At 39.4% G+C, this 27,747-nt stretch overlaps 2 protein-coding genes and 1 long non-coding RNA gene across 6 annotated transcripts; 1 reads left to right on the top strand and 2 right to left on the bottom strand.

Annotated features, from left to right (window-relative positions):
• Positions 1–174: 174 nt before the first annotated feature.
• Positions 175–5,235, bottom strand: LOC134510736 (uncharacterized). Its single transcript, XR_010069708.1, has 5 exons — positions 5,065–5,235; positions 3,246–3,327; positions 1,047–1,259; positions 318–390; positions 175–212 (listed from the first exon to the last, which is right to left on the bottom strand). It is a non-coding gene; the product is annotated as an uncharacterized LOC134510736 (long non-coding RNA).
• A 1,393-nt stretch (positions 5,236–6,628) lies between these two features.
• Positions 6,629–19,590, top strand: LOC134511513 (mediator of RNA polymerase II transcription subunit 1-like). Its single transcript, XM_063325584.1, has 15 exons — positions 6,629–6,700; positions 7,809–7,893; positions 8,263–8,317; positions 8,780–8,912; positions 9,998–10,026; positions 12,367–12,438; positions 12,533–12,607; positions 13,559–13,629; positions 14,752–14,817; positions 15,249–15,357; positions 16,098–16,222; positions 16,592–16,704; positions 18,475–18,670; positions 19,005–19,100; positions 19,565–19,590. The coding sequence occupies exons 1-15, from the start codon at positions 6,629–6,631 to the stop codon at positions 19,588–19,590; spliced, it is 1,323 nt and encodes a 440-aa protein (XP_063181654.1).
• On the bottom strand, positions 19,530–26,849 carry YAE1 (YAE1 maturation factor of ABCE1). Of its 4 annotated transcripts, XR_010069894.1 has the most exons (5): positions 26,711–26,849; positions 25,530–25,848; positions 23,795–23,916; positions 22,830–23,375; positions 19,530–20,841 (listed from the first exon to the last, which is right to left on the bottom strand). XR_010069894.1 is itself a non-coding variant. In XM_063325585.1 (4 exons), the coding sequence occupies exons 2-4, from the start codon at positions 25,644–25,646 to the stop codon at positions 22,952–22,954; spliced, it is 663 nt and encodes a 220-aa protein (XP_063181655.1). In that variant the 5' UTR covers positions 25,647–25,848; positions 26,711–26,849; the 3' UTR covers positions 19,530–22,951. The 4 variants fall into 4 exon arrangements, 3 of the variants coding, with proteins under 3 accessions (XP_063181655.1, XP_063181656.1, XP_063181658.1); XM_063325585.1 differs by having other exon boundaries at positions 19,530–23,375; XM_063325586.1 differs by having other exon boundaries at positions 19,530–23,375; positions 26,624–26,767.
• Between the last annotated feature and the right edge of the window lie 898 nt (positions 26,850–27,747).

Raw genomic sequence — 27,747 nt, 5'->3', positions numbered from 1 at the left:
CTGCACTTGCAAACACATACATATTCCCTAAAAACAAGATAGTGAGATTACGGTAATAAACTGTTGGGTAATGAGATACTTGCATTTGCTTAGCTCTATTAGCTACCCCAACGACATTATTCTCAGTACTCCATCTGAGCTAATCATGGTGCTTAGCACTCATAGCTTACTTACCATTTTTAAAAGATAATCCACCTGCGAATGCTTTGTGCCTATAGAGAAAGTGCAGAGAAGTGACTTGAATAACAATGAATCCAAGAGTAATGATGAGTTTGCAGTCATTCATCTTGTCATTCAACAGAGCTAGGAGAACTTACATTATTATAGTAGGTGACTAGGAATCTGGAAATCTGAGATTTGAGGGTTACAGCAGAGTTGGTTTATGAGATACTAGAATAGACAAAAATATTATTAGGAACGTAGTTAAGGAATTGCCAAATGTCTAAAAATATATAGGCACTAAAATGTATAAGACAATGTTTATTGCATGTATTTATAACAAATCTTCATAGTTTAATTAGTTTTGGTTTTAAAACATAAGAAAAGCAGTATCAAATTGCTTAACCAATATAGAATGATGTAAAATATGCAGTTTATACAGAGTACCTGTCTACATAGCACTGGTGTAACATCTTTAACTGGCATTTGTTGGGATTGAGCTCCATTATGGTATTGTCTTTCCTGAAAAATATGTCCTTCCCACATACTATTTTACTGAAATCAGTATTTGCCACTGAATGCTGTTTCTTTTTTTAGTCTGCATGTTATATAACCCATATCCTGATATATATTAAATCAGAACACTTAAGCCTAACAATCATCTTCAAACCAATATCAGTTTAAAATAGCTCAAAGTAGACCTAAAGTCATTTCACTTTTCTGTCATAAAAATAACACAAAAAATAAGATTAGAAAAAATATTTTTATAATAGAGTTGTCTATATAATTATTTCTCTCATCTTTTCCTTTTTATATCTTTTGTGCTTTCCATATCCTTCCTTTTCTATTGCTCACATTTTTCATACTTCATATGGTTTCATACTTACTTCATGGTTTTTACATGACTTTTTACAACTTTTCTTCTTGTGTTTCTCTAGTCTCTTTACCTATCTCTTTCTTTATTTCTTTGAAGGTTTTCTTCTAACTTCTGATGGGGATGTGCTATGGTGGAGTCAGGTAAACTGCAGCTTTTTTTCTAGTTCTGTGGCTGTGGCCCACTTCAGAAGTTGTTTCCTCTCCCCATCTCTCTGTTTCCCAATCTGGAAAAACAAGATAATTAAGCGGGCCTCCTGTGCAGTTAGCTTTGAGACATACTGGTAGAAAGCTCCTTTAAGCACAATTATTCTCTTTCTCTGTTTCACCACTTCTCTACTTCAGTTACCTCCTCAACGCTCATCATGATTTTCAGCTCCTCAACTAACTCTTAACTCCCATTCTTCCTCCCCTTCCAACAGTAACATTTTTGATGTGTACCTTCAACGTATTATGGTTAGTACCAATTCTGCAGGTTATGTGCAAGCTGAATTCACTTTATCTCCAACTTGAAGGAGAGCTGTTGCAGCTCTTAAGTGATGAGTTCCATTGATTTCAGCTGACTGATGTCAGTAAAGAACATGAATGTTGGTGCAACACTTGATTTTAGTTATATCTAAATCAGAAGAGTCTTAGAAAGATGAGAGATGTGGGATAAGCAACAAATGTTCAGTTATGAACACTAGTTATGGTGTCCTATGAAACCTTGCAAAGGGAAAATATGCACGTGTGAAGCCAGACCTCCCATGTTCATTCATGAGGTTATTTAAATCATGGTTGCATGTGTCTAGTACCTTTGGTTTGCCAAAGACTTAGACAGGAACTACTTGGGAATTATAATGCTAACATCAAGCAGAAATCAAATGTTAGCCATATCTTGACTATGCTCCGAGTAAAAGATATGCCATGTTAGTGTCAATGCATTTCTACATTTTCTACGAACATATTTGCTACCATCCTGATGTCTAATCTAAACCTACCCTGCTCTAGTTTAAAACCATTGCCCCTCCAGAGCTGGACACAGTACTGCAGGTGGGGTCTCTGCTCTCATGAGATCCCACCTGGAGTACTGTGTCCAGCTCTGGAGCCCTCAGCACAAGAAGGACATGGACCTGTTGGAGCAGGTCCAGAGGAGGGCTACGAAGATGCTCAAAGGGCTAGAGCACCTCTCCTATGAAGATAGGCTGAAGGAGTTGGGGTTGTTCAGCCTGGAGAAGAGGAGGCTCCAGGGAGACCTTATAGCAGCCTTCCAGTACCTGAAGGGGCCCTATAAGAAAGCTGGGGAGGGGCTGTTTGCAAGGGCATGTAGTGATAGGACGAGGGGCAATGGTTTTAAACTAGAGCAGGGTAGGTTTAGATGAGACATTAGGAAGAAGTTCTTTACAATGAGGGTGGTAAGACACTGGAACAGGTTGCCCAGAGAGGTGGTGGAGGCCCCATCCCTGGAGACATTCAAGGCCAGGCTTGATGAGGCTCTGAGCAATCTGATCTGGTTGAAGATGTCCCTGCTTACTGCAGGGGGGTTGGACTAGATGACCTGTAAAGGTCCCTTCCAACCCAACACGTTCTATGATTTTATTTTTTTGATGTCTGTCTATACAGCCTTTGGCTTTGAAGGATCTTAATCACTTTCAGTGAAGGAGTAGGAAACAGTCAAAGCCTGCCAGTGTTAAGTGCCAAGAAGTGCTATTCAGGAAGTCGTGAAGTAAAACTGGTTCAGTCTGTATGGCTGTAGTGAAATGAAATGCAGACACCAACATTCTGATGTTACTCTCAGGAACAAAACATTTACACTCCATAACTGTGGAGATGATGCAGAGAGTGAAAGAAAGATGACAAAACATTGCAGTATTTATGGGTTGTAAAGCCATAAGCTATAGACCATATCAGACTAATCTATGGCTCATAAAAGCTAAGCAGCATGATTTAGCCTACCTTAGATGGAAAAGTATCCTATCTTATTGTACAGATAAAGGAATTGTTTGAATGCCCCTCATTTGCATTAAACAGTGATTCACTTTCTAGTTGCATGCCCGCTACTGATCACTCTAAAATCCCATGGCACTTTGTGAAACAACACAATATTATTTCTGATCTCCTGACCAGGTATCAATTCAGATAATCAGTGACACCTTTTACACATCCTGCAGTTCTAACTGGAAGCACTGGTTTTCACTGACCACCCCAGGCCCCAATTCTGTATTTAGACTTACTGTGGGCTGTTACGTAGCTCCTGTTTTCTCTGATCAACAGTTCATCTGAGGGCTTCTGGAAAGATGCAATTCCAAGAAAGTGCTGGAAGCAGGCCAGTGAAAATATTGCTGGTGATTATTTTTGATTTTTATTCTTTAGATGAAAAAACAGTAAGACTGGATGCAAGATTAATAGAAAAAAGCAACGCCTAGCCCCCAAAAAGAAACCAGAAACAAAAAAATACACCAATGTTGCACTGAATATGGAATTCACAGAATCTTTTCCAAAGTGCTATCATTAAAATGTATCAACAGTACAGCAGAGTTTTCCCTTGTTCTGTATTAAGTCTAGAGTATCTTCACTGAAACAAATAGTTTACATGAATTCATGCAAGAATATGAATGTAAAATACGTTGATCCTTTCTCAGAAAAACAAAGTACCATTCAATGAAATGGAAAAATCATCAGAAATGGAAGAACTATGAAAATACAAAATGTTATTTTCATATGAATTACAATGTTCACAGGGTATACATTGTGAAGCATATTAGAGAGTCAGGAATTTCGCAAGATGCAGAAAACCATGACAAAAATAAGCAAAGCAGTAATAATAATGAATTTCTCAAAAGGTCCCTAAAGAAGCATACCAGTTTTAACCCTTTAAAAGGGGATAACATAACCTCCAATTATTTGAGAGTAAGAGATTTTCTCTGGGGACAACCTATTTTGTAACTGTGAACATCAAAGTTTCTTTCAGCAGCAGTTTTTGCTGAACACACAAGAGAGTAATCCAGAGCAGGTGGGCATGCAGGATTCATACTGTAATTCCTATTATCTTTTATACTGATGATAAAGCTTGGCCAGTTGCCTTTTTTTTTTTTATCATGAACTGACCCAGTTAAACATTTGTCTATCTAATATGCCTGAGATGCTATAATTAGAACATTTTTAATTATTCAACACTCTTAACTCTTCTCTTGAGTGCAGTAATTTGATACAACAGTTCTGAATAACACCTTGATCCGAGGAGCTTTCTGACAATGCTTAAACTGCTGTTCCTCATGTATGATCTTAGTCAATGTTACAATTTTACGTAGATATGAAGGCTACTACTTGTCTTGGACTATCTGTTTTGTTATGAAAATGTGGCACTACCCCTATCCTGGAAAAAATTATGTAAATTCAAATACCTAAATACACACATTTAAGCACAATGGAAAAGGTTATTTTGTGTTTAAAAATTAAAGTGAATTTTAGGCTAATCCTGCTTGTTCAGGACATGATCAAACCACTAGAGTCAGTATCAAGATCACAGAGACTCCAATGAGCTCTGGATCAGGGCAAACATTTATGAAAACCACCGCAAAAATATTAACCACCACCAAGTTGTGGTATGCCATCTGTGCGCACACCCATTCACTTGACCTCGACTGAGGCACCCTATATACTTTACATGGGCCATAGCACATATTCTTGCCCAGCAGAAAACATTTCAATACATTGTTCAAGCAAACCTAAGCCAAAATCCCTTTCTAGAAATGCTGAAAACATGTTTTTTAAATGTACACACCAAGTCATAGGTAAAGCTCGTGATTATACCTATAGTCACTTCTAATAATTTGAAAAATAAATGAATATTTAATAGCATAAGCCAAGCAAATACTTTTAGGGAAGTGTCTTCTACCACAAGTGTGGAATTAATTTCCTTGATCACCTTTCACCTCCTTTGTAAAAGCTGAAATGCAAACATATTTAACTCTTTCAGCTGCTTTGAGTTTCCCTATGTAATATGCTCAACACCTGTCTCTTTCAAGACAAATACTGCTTTTTGGTACATACCTTACACTTCTCCTGGGATTGCTAGGTCCATATGAATTTTTCTCTGTAATTTTAGTGAGGCCACTGGACTATTTACTTTCTACTCATGTACCTACATACAAGTCCCAAATCATCTCCTTTATGTGTTATGAGACTATTTCAGGCACTGCAGCATGACTGATGACAGCTGAAAACAGAAAGTATGCTGTAAGACATCTTGAAACACTGCCACACAGGGTATATGTAGGAGACATGCTGTTCCTGCTGTAGATCTGGCATTCCCTGGTGACCAAGTTTCAAGCTAGTGCCTGCATAAAGGTCCAGGATTAAACCTTGAACTTCACACTGCCATTGTGCACTGATTCCTATGTACAAGGAGGTGGTCACCAACATGAGGTGGTCACAAAAGGATGTGCAGATACAATGCAAACATTATGTATAGATATAGTATTTTTTCTTTTTTTTTTTTTTTTTCCCTTCCACCCCTGAGCTACACTAAAAGCTCCCTTATGGAGTGCTGCCCTGTTTTGCTCAGTGACTGTTGCTATCATACCTCACCCTGCCTTTGTCTCCGAGTTAAGTTGAGTCTTTTCCTGAGAGTGCTACATGAAAAGATGGGGACAGACATTATGCCTTCTCCTTAGGACTTAGATGTAGAAGAGCATGACTGACAGGGTGCCTCACCCCTTCTAAAATTAACAGAATCGAGAGGTAATGTTGCTGTGCTTATCAAGCTTCTCAAGTTCAAACACTAACCCCTGGGGACCAGTTTTGTGAGGGAGCAAGCCTTCTGCCTTGCATAGCACCTGTGGGTGCTGTGGTGCAGGTGCTACAAGTAGGAGCCCTGGTTTCTTGTGGTATGGATGGAGATGGAGGTACAGGGTGGGCTGTGGCCCTTCTGTAGGCATCAAAGCAAGGGTGAGTGGGAACATTAGTGGGAGTGTTTTCCCCAGTAGGGGTGCTTGCAAGAGCTGGTTGGGGTCCACTGCTTCCCCTTTCTCCAGCTGGTTGAGGTGGCCTGCTTCATAGGGAACTGTGGTTTCTGATCTTTTGTCCTCCTGGCAAGAGAAAGATGCTACCAGCCCCCGCTCACCATCCATGCTTGGTGTACGCAAAGGACATAGAGGTCCCTCTCCTAGTCTGTCTCCCTCTCCTGCCCCTCTGCATTGGTGCTAGCTCAAAGGGGACAAACTGCTGTGGCAGTTGTGCCCTCTACGTCAGACAAGAACTTTGCAATATTTCTTCTGGTGCTAAGGGGCAGAGCAGAGTAGGTGGCATGTTGCAGGGACTCAGTTTCCTCTTATAAATCAGTCTGGAGTTTTCCTGTCTCGGGCTGATGTATTAGGAAGTTCACTGCAGGTTTATTCCTGATGGAATTAGTGATTATGGATGTACCACTTCTCAGCAAAAAACTTTCTTTGAGCCTCTGGATTCTGTGTAAGGCCAGAAAGAATACTTATAAGGAGACTGATAATGGCCTGAACATGTTCCTTCTCCTGTCTGCATTCTCCTTCCTTGCCGTTATATTTAGAATATTTTGACATGTTTTTCAGGTGCTGCAACAGCTACTTCTACAAATGCTTTAATGGAACGTTTGCATTTAAAATACCAACAAAAACCATGGAGTGAAACTCTGAAACTTGTTCGTGTTTGCATGGTAAGAATGGCAGATTAGGTGAGAGAAGGATACGTAGTGTAAGAGCAGGTTGCCAAGATAGTTCAAAAACTGCTTGACTAAAAAAAAAAACCCAAATTCCAAAAACCTGGCGCCTGTTATAGCCTGGCTCCTGATTTTTCTTACAACAGTGGATAATAAAAGTTTCCTGCATTATGTTAATACTTTAGAGGTTGTTTCTTGCATAATTTTAACTCTTCATGAGTTAGCACTGATTGTCTAATACTTTAGGTTACTTTCCATTCATTATCATTAGTACATTCATAGTATGTAAAGACTATTTCTTGCCCATAGGACTGGGAGAAAAGACTGTTTTTCAGAAACTGACATGAAACCTGCTATCTAGACTCTCTCCTGCTGTGATATACCTTAAGTCATTACATGCTTCCCACCCGTCCAGTAGCTAATTATATTTAAGAATCATCTCTGTAAAAAGCAGATTAGCACAACTGCTGTGAGCTTAGTATAAAAAGTCCCATTTCTTTCTATGCTTCATTTTATAAATGCTTAACTAAAGCCTTACTCTGAAAACAACGTCCTGAGTTTGAACATAGTGAAAACTTTTCAGCAGTGAAGGTTCTTTGTGAATTGAAGTGCAAAGTATAAGTTTTCAGACAAGAGCTAGAGGAGAAGCTGTGAGAGTCTGCTTGCTACTTAAGTTAATATCTTCAGCTGAAACTTGCACCCTGAGTCTAACCAAGTACACCTGTGGCACTTACTGATCTCTCCTTTTCACTTAGGCAGATTCCTCTTAAAATAAAAATCTAGGTATTTCTTAGTTGATCTCTAGTATCACGATGAAATTAGCTGACATAGCTTGTGTTCAGCTCAATGAAAAGGGTATGGTAAGCCACTTCCTGCTCCAAAGGCCTCTGATATATAATTACTGCACAATAGGGTCTTCTCAAATCCATTCAGTGCTGCCACTTTAGAGATAGCTACAATCATAGGTCACCTCTATGTTAGACAAAAAATAAGTAGTGTTTTGTTGTACTGGGCATCGGTGTTCTGTGTCACATGCAGCAATATTCCCCTTTGGCTAGTAATTTAAGGTGTCTTTCTCTGTCTCTTGTTTTCACAATTGTGCTAGGATAAGCCACTTCAACGGCCTGACAGTAATACTCCAGATGGTCCATTGCTCTCTTGTATGGAGAAGATACAGAGGGCGTTACATGGTAATGAGCTGTCAGATAATTCAAAGTGTATTTTTTAATATTCTGTGGAAAATACCCATCCTTCTCTATTGGTGATGTTGTGCACAAAGGGGTTAAATGTACAAACACAGAGGTGGATGTAAGACAAGAGACTTGTGACTCATTTTTGGGCTAAGCCTTCAGGCTATAGCTATTCTCAAAGTCTGAGAATAAGCTCTACCCAGCACAGCACTGGTTAATCATAGGGTAATAGTTGTCGTTAATAACAAGAAGCCATGCAAGAGATGCTATTTTCTTATTACCTAAATTAATCCTGTAAAGCAGGATAATACCGGTTCTACTTCTTGATCATTGCAGCCTGATTAAATAACATTTCTGGTTTTTTTGCAGATAAATCTTTGTTTTCTGTGATGAACAGATTGGAATCTTTATCCAAACAAAAAGGGTAAGTTTGTTTATGAATAAATGCAAATAAGCAAGCATGGCCCCAAGTCCAGTGAGGAATACCATCTGGATGGCTTGTCAACAATGATTTTTTTTAACTTGGTATTCTAATGGAGTGTATTACTTGGAATGGGCATAAATGCCTATTTTGATTAGCCCTTCTGGAGGAGGTTGTTGGGTGAAGAGAGGGCATGCGTGCCTAGGTCCCAAAGCTACAAACTGAGGTAAATAGTTTTCAGCAAACCAACATGCTAACGCAAAGAGCAGAGCACAAATATACTGCCTGGTCAGATAGTTTTCAGAAGCTGAGCCAAGGAAGAGTTATTTTTGAAGCATCCCTGGTGTCTCTTCCCACGACCAAGTAAACTATACTCATTTCCTTTCTTCATGTGACAGAATTTTTAGATATACAAGCCTGTTTGTTTTTTTTTTTTTTCCTTTTTTCTCTTTTCCCTCTCCACAGGCTTAATGCTCATGTTAGCCCCAGTGGGACTGCCTGCTACATAACATCGAGCATGTTTTATATAGAAGTTCAGCTGGAGAAGGATGGAGAGGTGATGGATGTAAAGTTGGCTCACCTTGGAGAAGATCCTGTGGTAAAGTTAATTTTCTCTGTCTCTCACCTCCCACCTGGCCTCCAGCTGCCATGTCAGAAAGTCTTTGGCTTCCTTTTGGTCTTGTCACACCTGCCAGCCTGTGCATGGCACTAGTTACAACTTTAGGCATTTGAATCTCTCACCTAGACACACAACTTGGTTACAGATATTAAGTACTGTAGCGCTAAATATTAAGCTAAACTCAGCTGACATGCCCACCTTCCAACAACTTTGTAGTACCCAGCATAAATATTTGTATTCTCACGCTTCAATGTTATTATATACAGTAAATAACAGGGTCTTAAAATATTTTCCTACCAAGGTGTAGGGCAATGTATATTCCCAATGGATGTCTCGGAGCTGTTACCAGAGGTTATGTTTTCCTTTTGTATTCTTTAGGAGTATGTATGTGCATTCCTAGGAATGGGGATGTTTTTCTTGCAAAATTTTTCATTAAAATAATTGCAAAATATCACTCTGCAGTTCACATACCATGTTCTGCAGTCATTCAGTGTTACAGACAATCCTTCAGATCAAAAATATAACAGCAAGCTGTTGCAGGGGGGTGGGGGGTGGGTAGAGCATAAACTCTGATTTTTATCAGTAAGTATCCAAATTGTTACATTAATTTGGAGTTAATCTAGTTCCTTTTTTTCCAGTTGCAGTCAGGCCAGGAATTTCAAGTTGTTCTGTTTAACCAGCACAGGGCTGTTGATCAGTGAGTGCTGGACAATATTAGGATATTAGTAGGATAATAATATCCGGAGAATTTTAGCACAGTAAATGCCAAAAAAAGAAAAACTGGCAAAGATGCAATTTTTTTTCTGGAAAGAATTTATCAACAGGCTATTTCTGTTAATTTTATCCTCTTCCAAGAGCCTTTGTTCTTTTAATTATTATATTAATATTATGTTTTAACTACTGTATCATTAGTCTGGGTTTTGTTGGTTGGAGGTGTTTTGGTTTTTTTTTTTTCAAGCTAGCCATTCAGCTAATTAAAAGTAATGGGGAACAATCTTATCTTTACCAATGAAATGCTTTTAAGATGGCAAGAAACACGAAACTCCTCTCTCTTATTCCTGTAGGTTTGTGATGACCTGGTACAGCATCTAAGGTAAAGAAGCAGTGCAGAGTTTCTTGTTGAACGGAAAGTAATTCCTGAGTCTTATGTTTCTCTGAATGTTATGGAGAAGTTAAGGCTAGAATGGTTTCAGTATAAGAACTAAAGAAAAAAAAAAGAAAAAAAGCAAGAATTAGGGAACAATAATACAATAACATGAATCTAGAAAACAACAGAAGAACTGACACATTTTTGGATTTTATTTTATGTGGGAAGTTGGTTCCAGTGCTCCATATTGGAGGTCGGTGGTTGTTGTAACTGTTATTACCTGCTTCTAATTTGTAAATTCAAGGCTAAGACTGCAGCAAATATAATTTTGAAAAGATAATGCCAGGCATTACTTATTTCTCAAGTCATTCCATTGAAAACAGCTAAATTGCATCTCCTTCAACGGAGCGAGGGGAAAGAGTAATCCCCAGTAGATTGGCTGTAGCTGCCAGCTGAACACAACCTTTGAATGCTCTCATTTCTGTTGATTGCAAGAATACAGAACTACTTGGACCCGTAATTTTGGAAATGGTCTGATGATGACAATTCAGAACTGGCAGATTTACAGATCTGAATCAGATACTACTTTTCCCCTTCTCTTTCCATCGTGTACTAGATAGTCTTGGTATTGTCCTTATGCAAATGTCTTAACTACATGTCCTTCAAGATTCTGTCACAGCAATGAAAGCAAGGTGATATCACAAGGCCTGTTTTTCTTTGCAAATGTGTAGGAAGAGATGTTACTTTAATTTTCTCATGTACTAGCAGGGCACGATATATATACATATATATATATAAAATTTATTTATATTTATAGATTTTTGTTTTTATTTTTATATATATATAAAATTTATTACACCATTTTCTTCTGTCTGAAGAGTTGCTGTTCCAGGTCAGGTCATCACATTAAAAGTCCATTTAGAAATTCGCCAGCCAGTATGATCAAGGTTCCAGGTTTTACTAATAATGAGTATATTTAAGAAATTGGATTCTTATGTAAATACTGTCAGAACAGTTGAAAGGGAAGGTATTGAGAGAAAGGATAATCATTGACCTTGCATATTTCATCTCTCTTCTATGTGGACCTGTAATCCGTCAATTTTTCCAGCTCGCTCTTTCCTCAGAAATGAAGTTATATTAGCTTTATGGATGTAAACAGCTATGTCTTAAACCTTTAACTTGCATTTTGCAAGGTTTTTTGACTCCTAGTGATGTTAACTGCTAGGAATTTGGCTCTGAGTGATGGCATATAGTTACCATTGGCACTCTGGGTACTACTTGTCTGCCTTACTGTTTTTGTTAGATTTGGTATGAAGTGCAAGTATCCCTTCCACACATCTTCGTGTAGTATTTTTTTTTTTCAGTTGTAAGGCAGTTTATTAAATGTGTAATTTTTCCTGTGAGTCTCAAAGTAACTAAAATTATGATGAGCCAGTCAGCTAATGCATAGGCTGGTCCCATGCCTGCTTCCCCCCTTTTACCTGCTTCCCCAGTAGTCCAGTTGGAAAAGGTCATGGAATGGCTGAGCGATCTGCTTAGGTTTTTTGTTTGGAAAGAATTTGTCCCAACGTGACAGTCCAGGCAGGCTTATTTGGTGTCTCTGCTCGTCCACATTACAGCCACATCTGCGTGGAAAGGGAAGGTATGTCGCCTTCAGTACAGCACTCTGTGTGATTACAGCACTAGAGAGTTTAGTAAGGCTTGTAAAATCCACTTAAAATCCACTTAAGCAGGTGAATAAATACCTGGTGGGTAAGACCGAGTAAAACTCCAGGCTATCACAGCCAGTCAGAATCTGCAGGAATTCTGGGTTTTGAGCAGTCAGAACTTCATAAACTTATGCAAGCCACTTGTCCCCTCTTCTTTTTTTTGATTGATGTATCTATCGATTGTATTTAAGATCTGTCTCTCTCACAGGGTGCAATATTAATACAATCCTTGATATTTTGATGAAAAGAACAATGTACAAGTGCATTGTATCAGGAAAGTGTTACTACATGACTAGCTTTATTGGAACATCAGAAAAAGTACTTTGCAGCTGATAAACTGTCACATTTGTGTATCATGCACACCTATTGCTTTCAGTAGTGCATATTTAACCAGTGTTAGCTATAATTACATCACTGGTTTTTTTTGGTTTTTTTTTTTTTTTTTGCAAAAGAGCCAAGGATTCACATTTCCTGGTATCTTCTAAGAAAATTTAAAAGCAGTACTGCTACTTGCCAGATCTGATAAGGAGGGGGCCTATGTCACTCTGAAATGATGCTTTTTTTTAGCAAGTTAAATATAAAAGGCTTATTATCCATCTCATTTAGTAGTGTGACAGCAATTGTTTCTTTTTGGTAGGATGAAGAACTATGATGCCTTTGGAAAGAGTCTAGAAGACCTGTCAAATCTGTATCAAATTCCAGGAAACAGGTTGCACCTAGGTTTTGCTTGAAAAACTTCTAAAATCCATAGCCTAGCTTTTGTTTACCTACAAAAATAATCATTTGTCTTCTCTCTCTCACAGTGAAATGCAAGCTAAGGGGTACTTTGCCTTACAGGCCCTTGAAAAAGATCTTTATTCAATGTCTCTTCTAGAAAGGTAACTTGAACTCTACCTCTTTCTCCCTTTCCCTCCACCCCCACCCCTTCATTTCACTAAAAAACAAGTTAACTGATCTAATTATAGAGCAGGATGTGGAAGGCTAATGAGTTTTCTCCCAGTGGAAGGCTTGAAGCCTTTCAGCAGTTTGCCAACCCCAGGCAGGCCAAACAAGATGATCTACTGAACTGGGCTTTATCTAAGAGACTTGCTGAGAAACTGGTTGGTTGCAGAGCTTGGGGGTGTGTGCATGTGACCACCCACTGGGAGCAAACTAGGTGCATCTGAAAGTCGGCAGTCCTGTTTAGATCTCCCTGTGGCAGAAGTAAAATATACCTTTTGGGGTCCTGCTGTTTGGATATCTCCCTTTGTGCTCAGGTTTTAGATCAGAAGTAGTGGATGCTAGTTTTTTCTCCTGCCTTTCCTCTTCTCATTTCCCCTTTCAAAGAGTGGGATTACAGATAAGTGGGGAACAGATTTTCCTAAACACTCTGGTAATTGTAGAATGATTTTCATTCTTTTCAGAAAATCAGAGATGAGGGCAATGCTTTCCTTCTGGATTTTTGAAGCATCTTTTTGATATCTTGCCTATTAAGTACTCTTGGCAAGTGTGGCTTTCTGTAACTTGAAACACACTCCTTGCTTATTTTTGTTCAGTGTTGCCTTATGAAGCAGATCCCAATATTTTTGTCCCCCTTCGTTTCTGGTAAATAGCACATCAAATTGCAATGTGAAACAGTTCAGATACAGGGTTAAAACTGGAAGCCCAAGTCCTAGGAGTAATGCAAGAGTGGAATGAAGGTGTTTTGGAAGCAGTCATAACAAATGGAGACACCATCTACTTCCAAGAAAGCATCGTCTCCCTTTGATTAAGGCTGCAAATTATCCTTTACATTAGCCTAGCTAGCACTGCAACGCAGAAAACACTAATCAAGATGTGTTTTGAACTAGAACACAGGATGTAAACAGAGTTACTGAAGTACTTCATGGAAAAGTAGGACACCTGGTGCCAAGAACTGGAGGTGATTTTCTTTTTTTCCTTTTTCGTGGATTCAAAGAATTGTAATTAAAAAACCCTACTGAGTTAATCCTCGTTTACAGTAAAAATCCTCTATTATCCTCTTTATCAAGTAGTGTAGCGATAGGACGAAAGGTAATGGTTTTAAACTGAACGAGGGTAGATTTAGATTAGATATTGGGAATAAATTCTTTACTGTGAGGGAGGTGAGACACTGGAACAGGTTGCCCAGGGAAGTTGTGGATGCCCCATCCCTGGAAGTGTTCAAGGCCAGGCTGGATGGGGCTTTGAGCAACCTGGTCTAGTGGGAGGTGTCCCTGCCCATGGCAGGGCAGGGTGGAACTAGGTGACCTTTAAGATTCCTTCCAACTCTAACCATTCCATGATTCTAGTATAAATAAAATATGCTGTAGGGACTTACTGTGTCCGTATTCTCAGATGGCGTACAGACATACAGAAGGAGAAAACACAAAGAAGCCAGGCTGTTTATCAGCTACTGCGACACTGACTTTGCAGCAGCCTAAAAGGAAAGCCAGCAATATTCTGAGGTTATGTGGGAAACCACAGTTTGGGAGTAACCGTGAGATGACAGCGGTGGTAGCTGAGATAATACTCATGTTGCCTAAAAGGCAAATACAATCAGTTGCTAAGTATTTTGGCTGATGCACATTGTCAGAAATGAGCTTCATCCATTAATGTGTTATAGGTCATAAAAATACTGCTAATGCATTCTACTGCTATCCTGTTGCACAGCTAGATTTGAATGTCCCTTATGGAAGTATTACAATTCTCCCTTCTATTTCTGACTAGTCACTGAAAGCTAGCAGTTCAGCTATTTTTAAGGCTGAACAACAGGTTATTGTGCAAGACAGAGAAACTTAATCTAATATTTTCAAAGATTTCTGATGACTTTATACACTGAGGGTTTAGCTGTTAAATGCTAAGAAAATGCTGTGATTTGAACACATCCTGTAATTAGAGATGTACTCTTATAAGGAATCCCCTTCTGCGGATCTATACTATTCTTTGGGGTTTTTTTCCCCTTTGTGTCAAGATGCCTGACATATTACCTCTATTGACATGTGTAGTAACCATTTTTTTTTATTATTTTTTTTTTATTCCTCAGCCACTCCTATGAACATTGAATTTTACATTTCTCCCTATCAAGTTTTGGAAGCAGAACTAAATCCCGGTAAAGCTAGAAAAGCAGAAATAACTAATGTGATAACTTTTTCAGCTCTACCTGTTTCATTAAGCAAAATTCATTAATGAAACTCAGAAATAAAATTTAAAATTCCAGTTTAGCAGATTGATTTATGTGATGCACTTTAATGCAATTATAACGTACATCAGGATACTACTTTCCCATTTCTTGGCTGTTGACCCAAATTGAAGTTGTTTGATCCATGTCATGGCATGTCCCAAAAGCAGGTATTGCTGTCATCACCATTGGGCAACTTTGGCCATTTGGGTGTGGTCTGTGCAAGCTTCTCTCTCCTTGCTGCCCAAGCCATTGTGGCTGTCAGTTGGCCCTGACCTTTACCTCACCATTGAGTGTTTTGTATGCATAGGATTAATCTATGCTGACGTGAGGAAAATGATGTGGTTCTCTTTCTCCCTCAGATTCCCAGGTATGTGGAACAAAAGCAGTTGTGGCAGTTGAAGGCACAGATACGCTGCACAAACTTCCTCTTTCTCCACTGTTTGTAGATTCTCAAGCTGGAGAGGACGGGTGAGGCTCTGGACACTTCTCAATGCAGAAATGGATTTACAAGCCATTGGCACTAACCTCAGGATACTTTGCATTTAGCCTCTGCTAAAACAGGAAGCTCTGTTTTATTGATGGCATTATGCTCCACAGCCACACACTCTATAACCTGTGGCTTTTCCAGTTTTCCCAAATGGACTTTAAAGCTATTGTGTTCATATTTAACTGTGTCGGTTGTATTGAACTCAGGATTTATTCATAGATTTGAAGCCAGAAGGACCCACTGGAACAATATTATTTAACTCCCTATTATTCAACAAGCAACTCCTGTGTAGTTTCAGAATAAATAAAGCATATATTAAGGGATATTACACCTTAACAATACAAAATAGTTTGTCATCCCACCATGAATACTGACACCTCATTTCTCTCTACTGCAGTGGTAGGCTGGAGGGAAAGTCTGAAGTCGTTCTCCGAAATAAATCACTATAGAACAATTTCTAGCAACCACCCTTGTGTACTGTTTCTGGTGGCTCACTTTGCCTTTCTGCCAGTCTTAACATTAACCTTGTTTTAAAACATTACAGGCTATAGCTGTGCTTATAAAGCAAAACTTTTCTCAAGACAGAAAAAGTATGGAACGTAGTAAACCACTGATAGTGGCCTTGCACTAAGAGTCCTTGATAAGTCAATTTCTGTAACAAGCTTTCATTTTGACTTGTTTGTTGTTTGTTTTTTGTTGTGGGTTTTTTTTTTTTTTCCAGCAATGCTGCTTTTTTGCCACTGACTGATGAACTCAGCATGGATTTGCCAGCTGCTTTTGTGTTGAAGTTCCACCAGCCTATTCCTATGTCCTCATGCAGTATTGAAGAGATACAGAGGCTCACAGGCATGTTATAATTGTTTCTAAGACTAAATACTTCTGTGACTATGCATTGCTCATTTGCTTTTTACTTCCCTGTGTTAATGTTCTAAGAGGAAAAACTGGTTTCTGGGGCAGAATGTGTTCTGTTCTATCAGTCCAAGTGTAACATTTTAGCAACCAGCGCAAACCACCAAAGTTCTAAAAAAGATATGACAATTGCAGGCAAAGCTCTTAAATACTCTACCTCAAATTCCCATTAACAAAAAAGGGAATAAGAAAGGAGATTAATGTGTTTTTTTTTTTTTCTTTTCAAAACATTGGCTTTGTTTTTAATATAAGCTTTCGTGTACAGTCATAACCTAAATACCAATAAGAAAAATCATCTGATTCCAGGAATTCAGATTACTGGCTTGAAACTAGCTCCTCTATATGAGCTGATTGTTCAGGCTACCCTTCAAGAAAAATGCAGTGAAGACTTGTCTACACATAAATCCTGTTTCTTTGTGGTGAGTATAGCGTGCATTTGACACACACTTTGCCCTTTTGCAAGATATATACTGAATTATATTTCCCCATAAGCAAGCAATGCAGACTTCCCAGAATCCCAACAGTATTTAAATGCTCTTTAGGAAATAGTTCAAGTTATTTATGAAATAATATTAGACCCTTTCAAGTAAGTGAGCTTCTCATCCTCATTAATGAAACACTGTGTGCATGCCTGCTGAAGTAATACCAATTTGTTTGTGTGTAACCCAAATGTTTACTCTTCCAAAAATTGCTCAGAATTTCATCATTAATGCCTTAAAAAGAAGGAAACTTACTGGCTGGTGTGAGGACCAAGTCCCAAGATGGTACTTACCTAGATTTTTGAAGGTCTTTATCATGCTACAGGTCACGCTGCCTATCACACCATTTTAACAAAAAAGATTTCTTGATTAGATAACACTGAGAATACTGATTCCCTTTAAAGGGGCTGGTAGGAAGAAAAGTTTAAAGAATTACAACAATTACTATCTAAAGCCATGGTTCCTTAACTGTAGAGAGCTTCCCTTTTAATAACTGTTTAATTAAAAAATATTTAATTTAGGCTGCATTAGATGTAGAGGAAAAGTTTTAGAATAGAAAATGGTGGCTAAGATGCTTTCTGCCAGACTTATGTGCAGAGCAACTACAAGACAAGCTTCAAAGATCTACTTTTTTTTTTTTTTTGCTAGGGAACATTAATTTTGCAATTCATGGCAACAAAAGCAGAGGGCACTTCTTTCTCTTCTACTAACAGTGTTAGCAGAGCCCATTCCCTACATAGTTCTTGGACTTTGAGGTGGTGGTACAGAAGGTAGTAGTAAGTTTACACCATGCTAAAATAAGGTTTAGCGAAGCTCTCCTCAATAAAACCCATAAGATGGGATGAATTTTTCATTTCCATTAGATACACAGAAAAGGCTCTGTAACTCTTCAGCGACTCCCTAAAATGAGTACTTGCTGGGAAACTGTTTCCCTTCTGAGGTTAAAGATTTTATTTCTAGAAATAAATTGCTAAATTGAATTCTAACCTTGAAAGGAATGTCGAAGAAACCCTTTTGCTCCATGAACACACGAGGAAAAGCTCTTTTATTCTGTTCTTCAGCTTAATGTAGACCCTGCTAATTAAGTGCCCTGCCCTGTTTTTAAGGTGACAGTCCCCATTTGGCATACTGAAGTAGGCAATGCAATACTGCACTTCTAATTTTGTCATAGAATCACTGTGAACATGGACAGGTGGCAATTTTTTCTTACTATCTCCTCTTCTCCTCCTCTTCGAATGAATCATCGGAAGATATTCTAACCAAATATGCGTCTCCAAAATAAGCAGTAGTGATGGATAGAGAAACAACATATGATGCCCAGAAGAGGTTTCAGGCAAAACTGCTATCCTACTTGTACAACTGTCAAGCAGCACTACTATGATATCCTTCTGAGAGAAAATCATGGTTGTTTACACTTCTATAGCACACAGGGGTCTTAAGAGTCGCTGGAAGAATTGGTGGCACTTGAACTCCTGACCACTTGGCCTTAGGTATATTTGCATAATTTGGACGCATTTGGGAGGGAGAGTGTATCTCATTTAGCTTCCTATAAGGATTACATTTCTATTGAAGTGCAGAGAGACATGACGGACATGCTAGAAGTGTGTCTTCCAAAATTATTTTTGCTGTCAGATTGCGCAGTTGCCTGATGACATCAAGCTTTACTTTCTTGTTTTCAGTGCTTGAAATATCACCATATTTGTTGTTCAGTCTCTTCCAGATTGCCCAAAGCACTGTTACTTCATAAACAAGGGCTCAGAAAAATCAGATTTCGCAGGAGCCTTGGTCAGTAAAATCCCATTTAGCCATCCGAAGTGTGTGCCTGGCGTAATAGAGATTCTTCGACATCAAGTGGCATATAACAGTCTTATTAGCAGCTGCGTCTCTGAGAAGCATATACATGAAGGTAAGTTGTGTGGTTGGAAGTAATGGCAGAGTATTAGAGAGAAACCAGCTTCTAAGCTGTGTGTTAAGAGATTTACTGCTCCCTTGCCAAAGCTGTCAATACTTCTGGAGTATTTTAAATGATAAAAAAATCCTTAATTCCAGTATTACACTCTGAATATATTTTTAAAAAAAATCTCCTAGGCCTGACACTTCTAAAGCATAAACTAAGTTGCTGAAGTAATAAGCAATTAGATTCTACTATATCAATATTTTTAAAATTCTGGCATGTGATTCAGCCAAAAAGAGTCCAGGTTCAATAGGTGGATATCACTAAATAGTAATTTTATTTCTAGATGATTCAGAACTGCTTTACTTTGAAGTGGTACCACACAAGAACACCAGCTTTTCTGTCTTTTTCCTTCATCCCGTGAAAGAGAATTTAGCCTGTGGTACGTGTGGAATAATTGATACTGTCCTTTTTATTGGGCTGACAAGGGACTTGGTTCTACCTAGGCTCTTGCACCATGCTCAGTGGCAAGTACATTCTAAGAGCTACTCTCAATGGTGTACAACCCATGAAAAACACAAAGTAGCACTTGTGTATAAACTGCTTACTAAAAAGTGTTCTGTATTCAGCATAAAACAGAAAGCAAATGTAAATATTCGAGTCCTATTCTGTCTTGGCCTGCAGTTAATTAATAAATTGTAACTTCTACTATTTCTGATTTAAGTATATTAGAAAAAAGCAAGTCTTATGCCAGAGCATTGCTGCAAGCCCCTTCCCATCAACTTCAATCTTACCTCTCTTGAAGTATCAAAATGAGAGGGCAGTTTTCAATGTTTATAAAAATGTTTATTTTGAAATACTTATATTCTCTTCTTTCTTAGTGATAATTGATGTTATAACCTCCAGAGAAGTCCAGTGTCGCTTTCATTTAAATCCTCAAGATCCAACTCTAAATTCTAGTGACGATTTTATAACAAGAGCTGTGAAGCGGTAAGTAGTTTTATTTTATTTCATAACATTTGGAATGAACCTCAGATGTCCATTGAATGGAAATACCATGTGCGCTCACAATGCCATAAATTCAGCAACCAGAAAACTTCACTCTAGTAAAAAGTTATAATATAATAGTGACAATAAGCTACTTCAGTGTCTCAAGTATCTCTTTCAAAATTTTTAAACATTAATAGTCAGTGATAGTGTTCCTTTCTAGAAGAAAGCATGTGGGGCAGGGAAATGCTTCTGAATGAAGAGAGTTTAAAGATGCTTTTTTCTTTTGTAAATATGCTTCTCTGAAGACTCTACCTGACAACAGTCTCCTTCCTGACTGGTGTAACTTAGAACAGCAGGGAAAGGACTTCTTCCACATCTACTTAATATCAATCAGTGCTTCTTTTCAGAAAGTGAGGTGTATATGGCATGTCTACAATGCCGTCTCTGGCTTGTTTTCTGAAACAAATTACAGGAGAGACAAGTTGCTGTGATATATGAACATATGCCAGAGAAAGGACTGAGAGCACTAATTCATTTGGCATAAGCTAGTATATCTATTTGATGACAGCAAATTCAATAGAGGCTGCATTTTGAACCTGTTTAATTAGCCTGCCCTGTGTTAAGTGACAGAATACTAGATACTATTCCCGGAACCAGGTAACTGTGTTGTTAGAATGGAAAAAAGACTCCTCTAGTGTAGATAGTGTTTTTGAGAAGGTATGCTCTGTACACGTCTTATACAATACACAAAAGTTACAATTATAAAAACTCAGCACAAATAAATATATTTCAATAGTATTAGTTTAGGTTTTCATTAAAAGCACTCTTATGACTTTTTTTTTTTTTTTACCAAACCCTCCTACTTCTTCTATCAAAGCTCCTTTGCACTGCTAAGCTCAAAGACCCAGCACTTGATTTCATTGTGTCAACATATGTTTCTGGTATATCACATATCATTATATTGTAGTTACAAAGTCATGCCTATTAGGTTGTACAAGGCAAAAAGATGCGAGGTGCCAGTGCTGTTTGTCACACCTATCATTCCTGTGTCAGCCGCAGTTTAAAAAAAAAAGAAATGCGTTGAAGAATGGATGAAGTCTGTAGTAGTGACTAATGTTTCATTTCCTCCTTCAGTTGCATGTCAGTCCCAGTTGTCATGAGAGCTATTTTCAGGAATGCTGCCAAGGTGAAAGCTAAGAGCGAAACACAAGACATGGAAGCAGACGTGAAAAAAAACCCTGAACCATCATGTGAGCAAATTACAGATTCTAATAGTCTTGAAAAAAGTCTTCCTGTGGCTGGTCAGCAAGATTTGCTAGTGACAGATAAGCCAAGCATTACAGACACCCCAGAAGAAAATCTCTCTGCAGCCAAACTGGAAACTCTGGGTGGTAACACAGAAAAAAATAACCCCACAGTAAGCACAGAAGCTTTGGGCGCAGTGGAGGAAAGTAATTCCACAGCTAGTACAGAAGTTATTATGACAGATAAGTGAAACACACAATCTATTGTTTCATAATCAAAGAAGAAAGAAATATTTTCCCTGGCGCTGATTGCATTTGCAGAAGTAGTTGGAGGGAACTTGGCAAGCTCACTGTCTACTTAGTAATTTGTGAATGGAGTTTCCTTTTTGCATGTTATTAGATACATAGAAGTAACACTCTTGAATTTGCATTTTTAAACTTCCAAATTTGGAAAGTCTAACACTTCTCTAGTAACCTTTATTTTTGTCTGCACCACATTCTAGCACAGTATGGAGGAAATTTGTCTAACAATACGTGATACAGGCACGCACTTGTAGAAAAGTAATGTTTATCCATGTCAGCATTACACTAAATAAAATGAAAAAAAGAAAGTTGTTTGAACAATTTTGTACGTATGTAATTAATGTAGACAGCCCTGTTTGTCCACTATTTCAGAAACAAGTTCAATAAGAGACTCTTAATTGCAGTTCTGCTTTCCCCTAATGAAGAAGTGGTACTGAATGGCAGCCAAACTTAGTCCACCAGCTCCGTGGCAGGATAATAGAGCCTTTATTAAGAAAGTTGTAAACTCAGTCTCTGAAAATCAAGTCATTTTCACCTTAGCTTTTTTTCTGGGCTCAAACTATAAAACGCTTTTGTGATTTCATTTTCTTTTAAGTATAGTTAAGTTGGCTGTTCAAGAATTCAGTTCGTCTCTGTCTAGACCTGCTTTATCTCAGACATGAAGGAAAGTCGCAAGCAACTTAAAACAAGCAAATTCCTAACTTACTGTAAATCAGTTTAATTCGTGTAAAACAGAGATAGGTATTCACAAAGAGAAAGACTTCCTGACCAGAGCAATATGCAGCTACAGCTAAGGCAAATAAGAGGAAAAGGAGTCAAATACAGAATGTTGGCAGAGAAATACAAAGTTGTCAGAAATATGCATGTGTGGCTAACAACATGTTTCCAAGAGAAGGTGAATAAGCCTGCCTTCCTTGAAGAGTTTGGGAAAAACACTACAGGAGTGAGGGAAAGAGTTCAGGCTAGAGGGACTGGCAAAATAAATACAAAAATAACACAAGGAAGTTAATTAGACTGGAAACGTGTTCAGTGTGGTCTAACAGGGTAAGAGTAGATGGTCTAACAGTAAAACAATCCAATTGTCAGTAATCCTGCATTTGAAGAGAATGGTGTGTTTTCAGCAAAAGTTAAATAAATAGAACTGTATGAGGAGGAAAAAATAGTTTTTAACTGTGAAAGTGCACTGAATAGTGGTTACAAAAGATAAGAGGAAGGTTTTGACAAAAGGTGAAAAATTCCTGCATTTTATATAGTGACTAGAGTCACAGAACTCTAGCAAATCCCATTCTGTTTTGCACAGACATAGCATATTCTCAACAGCAGCTTATTGTACAAGAATAGCTTGTCCATAGCACTGGGCATTTGTTTCTTAGATATTAGAGGGGACCTATTTAGAGGCGATTTAAGGGAACTGCTCCATTTCCAAACTGCTGCCAAAGAGAAAGTGAAGGTGAAATGCTAGCTTCTGACACAGAACAGAAACATGCTTAGTAAATCTTTGTGGAGCTTTAAAAGTAATTTCCCCTTTCTGTGAAAGTTATGTTTAAGATTGAAAGCAAGAAGGTGGTTTTTTTGGTGGTTTTTTTTTTTTTTTTGCCAAGAGCCAAAGCATGGTGAAGATTTACAGAAATTACCTCTACTGGGAAGTATCAAAATCAGATTTCCCTAAAATGAAGCATACATCAGCCTGTACATGGTCCACAAACTGAGAATCAAATCCAGTTGAGAGAATTTTAAATACCACACAACAGAAAAACTAATGTTCTAGTTGCTGGACATGATGGAGTATATCCAGTGATAAGCCCAGTTGCTCTACTAGCCAAATAGTCTGCTTTTTAACCCAAGCAAGGGTTGACCTTTCAGGAGCTGTGCAGAGTTTTGCCTCGCCACACTGCAAGGAATCAACCTCACCATTATTTCGACAAATGTTTTCACCAAAGCTGCCAATGTCTTTGTGTTTTTCAGCTTTAACTTCATTGTACTCTGTCCCAGCTGGAGCTGTGTGATTAAGGTCCATGTCCTGAACAGAATCTAAAATTTGTCCGAGATGTGTCTGTTGTTCGATAGAATTCAGATGTTGAAGCACATCTTCTTCATGCTTTCCAATCACATCGAGAAGATTATTTATCTTACTTAAGGCAGAATCATGTCCATTAAGATGACACCAGGATAAGAGAGCACTGATAAAAGAAGGAAACAAAAAAAAGCAAACAAGAAGTGATTACACGTATCCACACAGAATTCCAGTTGCTGAAGGGAGATAGCAACACGACAAGATATCTATACCATATAAATGTATATATGTTTCATTCGCGGTTTCTGGGCAATTCAAGCAGAACTGAATATTGAACTTTAAGATGTAGATTCAGCTAATTATCAAAGAGCAACCGAAAGACGATTTCTAACAATGATCCCTCTACACCCAGGTAGGCAATTCACTGTATTCAAGACCTGAGAATTCTCAGGTTGCTCACTTTGGAAAGATTCACAATGCACTTTTTTTTTTTTTGTATTAATTAAAACAAACCCAAACCTGCATGCATGCTCCTTCCATACACACCCTCCACAGGCATACAGCCTTAAAAAGTTTGTAACTTACTTCAGGGTTCCTCTGACCTGGCCGCAGCTAATCATCAGCTCAGCACCATGTCTATAACCTTGATTGAAGCCTTCTTGGAGTGCGAGTTCTTTCCCAGCCTCAATGCCATCCCTATAGCCTTCCTAAAATAGGAGTGATGAAACAAGCTGTTCACAATGTGAAAAATTTGATCTATGACAATGTCATAATGAAAAAGTTTGACCAAGTATTCAGTCTCTTAAATTACAACTTATAGGTTTGAACATCCTCCCAGCTACATACACCCATGCTGCCAAACCAAAACATGCTTTTTGCAGTGCTTTATGAGGTACTGACTTGTAAGATCAAGTTCTTTTCCAAAAGGATCCCTAGAAAGGTCAGAAAATGAGAAAAGTATTTTTAGAAACATGAAAAAAATAAGACAAGTCTGCAGGAAAGCACATTTGCTTTTGTGATGACCAACCCCTATATGAAAAATTCCTATAAGAATAGCCTCATATGGTTTTCTAGACATTTACAAACAGATAGGCTGCAAAACTTCCTTTTTAGCAGAGGTACTCTCCTAGCCATAATCCATGTACCTTTACAAACCTAATTATTGAGCCTTGCTACTCTACTTGCCTGATTTCACTCAATTCAAGAGCTACATGGGAAAAAAGATGGTGATGGGAAGAGAGTCTCACACATACACATAACACTGAGATTGCTTTCTGGAAGAAACAGCTAACGACTGTAATGCAAATTCATTTCTTTATATTCTAATCACATTACTATATAATGCAGAATAATTCTTAACTTTTTTCACACCAAAATTGCAAGTTGTAAGAGTGAAAACTTCTATTTGCTCATGAGAGAAGAAAACTGGTTGCCTTGCTAGAGAAATAGCCAGGAATGAGAATGTTTCTTTATTTTGCTCAACATAAACCTCTAGCCTCAATAACATTTTATGATTTTGCAGTACCTACTCATAAAATACCAGAGGGATTTGTGTAAGAACACTAAAGAGCCCCTTAAGAAAACCAGTCTTTTCAAGGGACACAGATGCAGGAAACTTTTCCTTGGAGAATAATACAACAACGCTGTTGTAATACCCTTCCCCGTCAACAGCCTACACAACAGCTTCCATTCATGTTCTTCATCCAAATGCTGTTCACCCGTGAACAGACGAGCCCTACTGGCCCCACTGTATCTGTTGAAGTAACCTGGGTTTATGTACTTTCTTTGTTCCCTGTGGAATTCCAGGGAGGGAAGGGCTGCAGAAACAAGCTTTCATAAAATAAGTTTTTCACGGTGAGAATAAATAAGCCAAAGAACTACCTAGACCGCAACGTCCAATTGTGGTTCCACACGGAGTCACACATCTTAAATCTGACTGATGAAGAACTCTACTTAAAAATCCAAACATCTCGTATTTTTTTTAATAGCACTGTTTAGCTGTGTTGCCCTACCTTTACTAATGGCATACCTACAAGTACGAAGCAAATAGCTCGCATCAGAATTTAGCACTGCCTTTCACAAATACACATGGTTGTACAGAGGGAGCCAATGACTTTTAGTAAAAAAGTACTTTGCTCTGATAGACTACTAGGATGGAGTTTATGTAAAATCCTGCTGCATTCAGAAGAACCTAAGCCACAATAACTTTTAAGCAGCCACTCTCAGCTTTCCCTTTAAATCAGCCATATGTGTATCAAGGTATGTATCAGTAAATCTAAAATGCTTAAAAAAGACAATTAAACCATTGTTATAGAAATACCTTCAATCTTTTTTTCATGGTGCTGTTCCATTCTTTCTGTAGTAGATACATCTCATCTGCTTCTTCATCAAATATATCCTCACTGGATCGGCTGACTGCAACTTGTACCCAGGACATAACAGCAGCGATGACTACGACCTCTGTTTATGTGGTAAAAAAAATACTGAAAAACCTTCAAAAGTCCCTCTGGCTAAGTGTCAGACTAGCAGTATAGGCAAAACCTGTGAGTTCTGAAGAGAAGTCATGTACGGAGCTGATTATTCAACCCGTACATTCATTTCCACATGGAAAACGGATGCTGTTTACCATCTGGGCGCATCTGTCAAGAGAAAACAGTCAGATCATCAATGGTAAAGCAACTTCTGTCATTTATAAGGACAACTTAAGACACTATAGTTTCTTCCCTTCTTATGGTAGTGACACGCATATGCACGTCAAATTAGCATTTCTAAGTGTTGCTAGTACACGAACAGTAGGCAGAAACAACTTTATGGCTTGATTCTGATAGCAGCTGACAAATAGCCCCATATAGCCTCCATGCGGTGCATTGAGTTATCCGCATAGGCAGTCGCCTGCAGAGCTAATAACTGGCAAGGACTTTTCAGCTTTGATTTTCAGTTTTCTGGTTACGCCAAATACTTCAGCACCTTATAAATCTCGAGTAGAAATACCCCTTTATATTCTGAATAAAGAAGAAGATTGTTCTATGGCAGAGGGAAAGAAACATAATTGGATTATTTCACCTCTTCCACGGAAGAAAACCTTCATTTCATCAGTGGAAATTCTTACAACCCACAAATGCTGTCTCTTGCAGAGGCACCAGCGGCTCTCGGGGACCCGAGGGCCACAAGAGCCACCCCGCGCTCGCCCACGCTGCTTTTCCCGGGACGCGACCGGCTGGAGTCCCGCAGCCTGCAGGCTCCCTCCCTGCGGCCGGCCACAGCTGCGCCCCACCGGCCCCACTCCCCGCCACAACCTCCGCCGAGCCCGCAGGGCCCCCGCCGGCCAGGCCCTGACCGGCCATTTCACGGCCGGCCGCTCAGCCCGGCAGCTGCCCAGCTCCCCACAAGCGGGGAACCTTCCTTCTCCCCGACCTGGCGGCAGGCACAGCCTCGCCTCGCCTCTCCCGGCCGCTGCCCGGGGCCCCGCCGCCAGCGCAGCCCCGCGCCCCGTCCCCTCACCACAGCCGTCGCTCTAACGCCGCTCGCTGGGGGCCGCCATCTTGACTGAGGGCAAACTGGCTTCACCGCCGTCGGAAGCAATTAAGGGAGCGGCAGCCATGTTGGCCGAGGGCAAGCTCTGCTGAAGCCGTAGGTAAGCTGACGCCATCTTAACCAGCAGCTCCTTGGCTTCAAAGTCCGTCTGAGACACTGGAGGAGGGCGGCCATCTTGAGTGCGGGCGCAGCCTCGCATCCCTGTCAAGGAGGCGGGACGGGGTGAGCGGTCCGCTGGGCCCTCCTGCCGGCTGAGGGGTGGGGAGGAAGCCGCTATTGTGAAGCCCTCTCCCGGCTCCACAGTGCCCTCAGGCCGGGGGTGGGGAGAGTATTTCCCGGGGCACCGAAGTTTCATCCTCTTTTCAGTCATAAGTTGTGGAATTTTAAAAAAAATAAAAAATCTGCCTTGTTGGCTGCTGAATCCTCAAGGTCCTTGTGTGTCAGGCGCGCCCTTAAGCTGTCCTCTACAAGATTTAGGCATTACAATAATAAGTGCTTTTTAATATGAAAGGTGCCAGCAGGAGTCAAGTGTTTCATTGCTTGCTCCTATTAGAGAAAACACTAATATGCTTTTGACATAAATACAGCAGGATAAAGTGTTCGTCTCGGTGCATGCTGCATTTGGCTGATGAGCATAAGTTGGTTAATCTTCATAAACATACTATACACCAACCTTGAATGCAAGTTGTGTGTTTCTCCAAATTGCTACCTCCTGTTACCTACAGTAAATGCCCTCGTGTACCGAGTGCTTCTGGGGGTTCCTGAGAGGGAGCACGTTTGCTCCTCGTCTGGAGAGGCTGGTTCCTCATTTACCGGGCTGGCCATGGTGCCACACTCATCCCCCGGCGGCTGCCAGGCGTCCCCCACCTCCTGTCCCAGGGATGGCTGGTGACATTCATCACAGCTGGGCTAGGGACACTGCTGCGGATGACAGCAGAGCCTGCCCTTACACGGCAGGTACTGAGAGATGAACGATCTCATGCTGGGCCTCACACGGCCACAGC

The sequence above is a fragment of the Chroicocephalus ridibundus genome, chromosome 2 (assembly GCF_963924245.1).
Source record: "Chroicocephalus ridibundus chromosome 2, bChrRid1.1, whole genome shotgun sequence".
NCBI lineage: Eukaryota > Metazoa > Chordata > Aves > Charadriiformes > Laridae > Chroicocephalus > Chroicocephalus ridibundus.
This window is presented reverse-complemented; position numbering and strand designations above follow the sequence as displayed.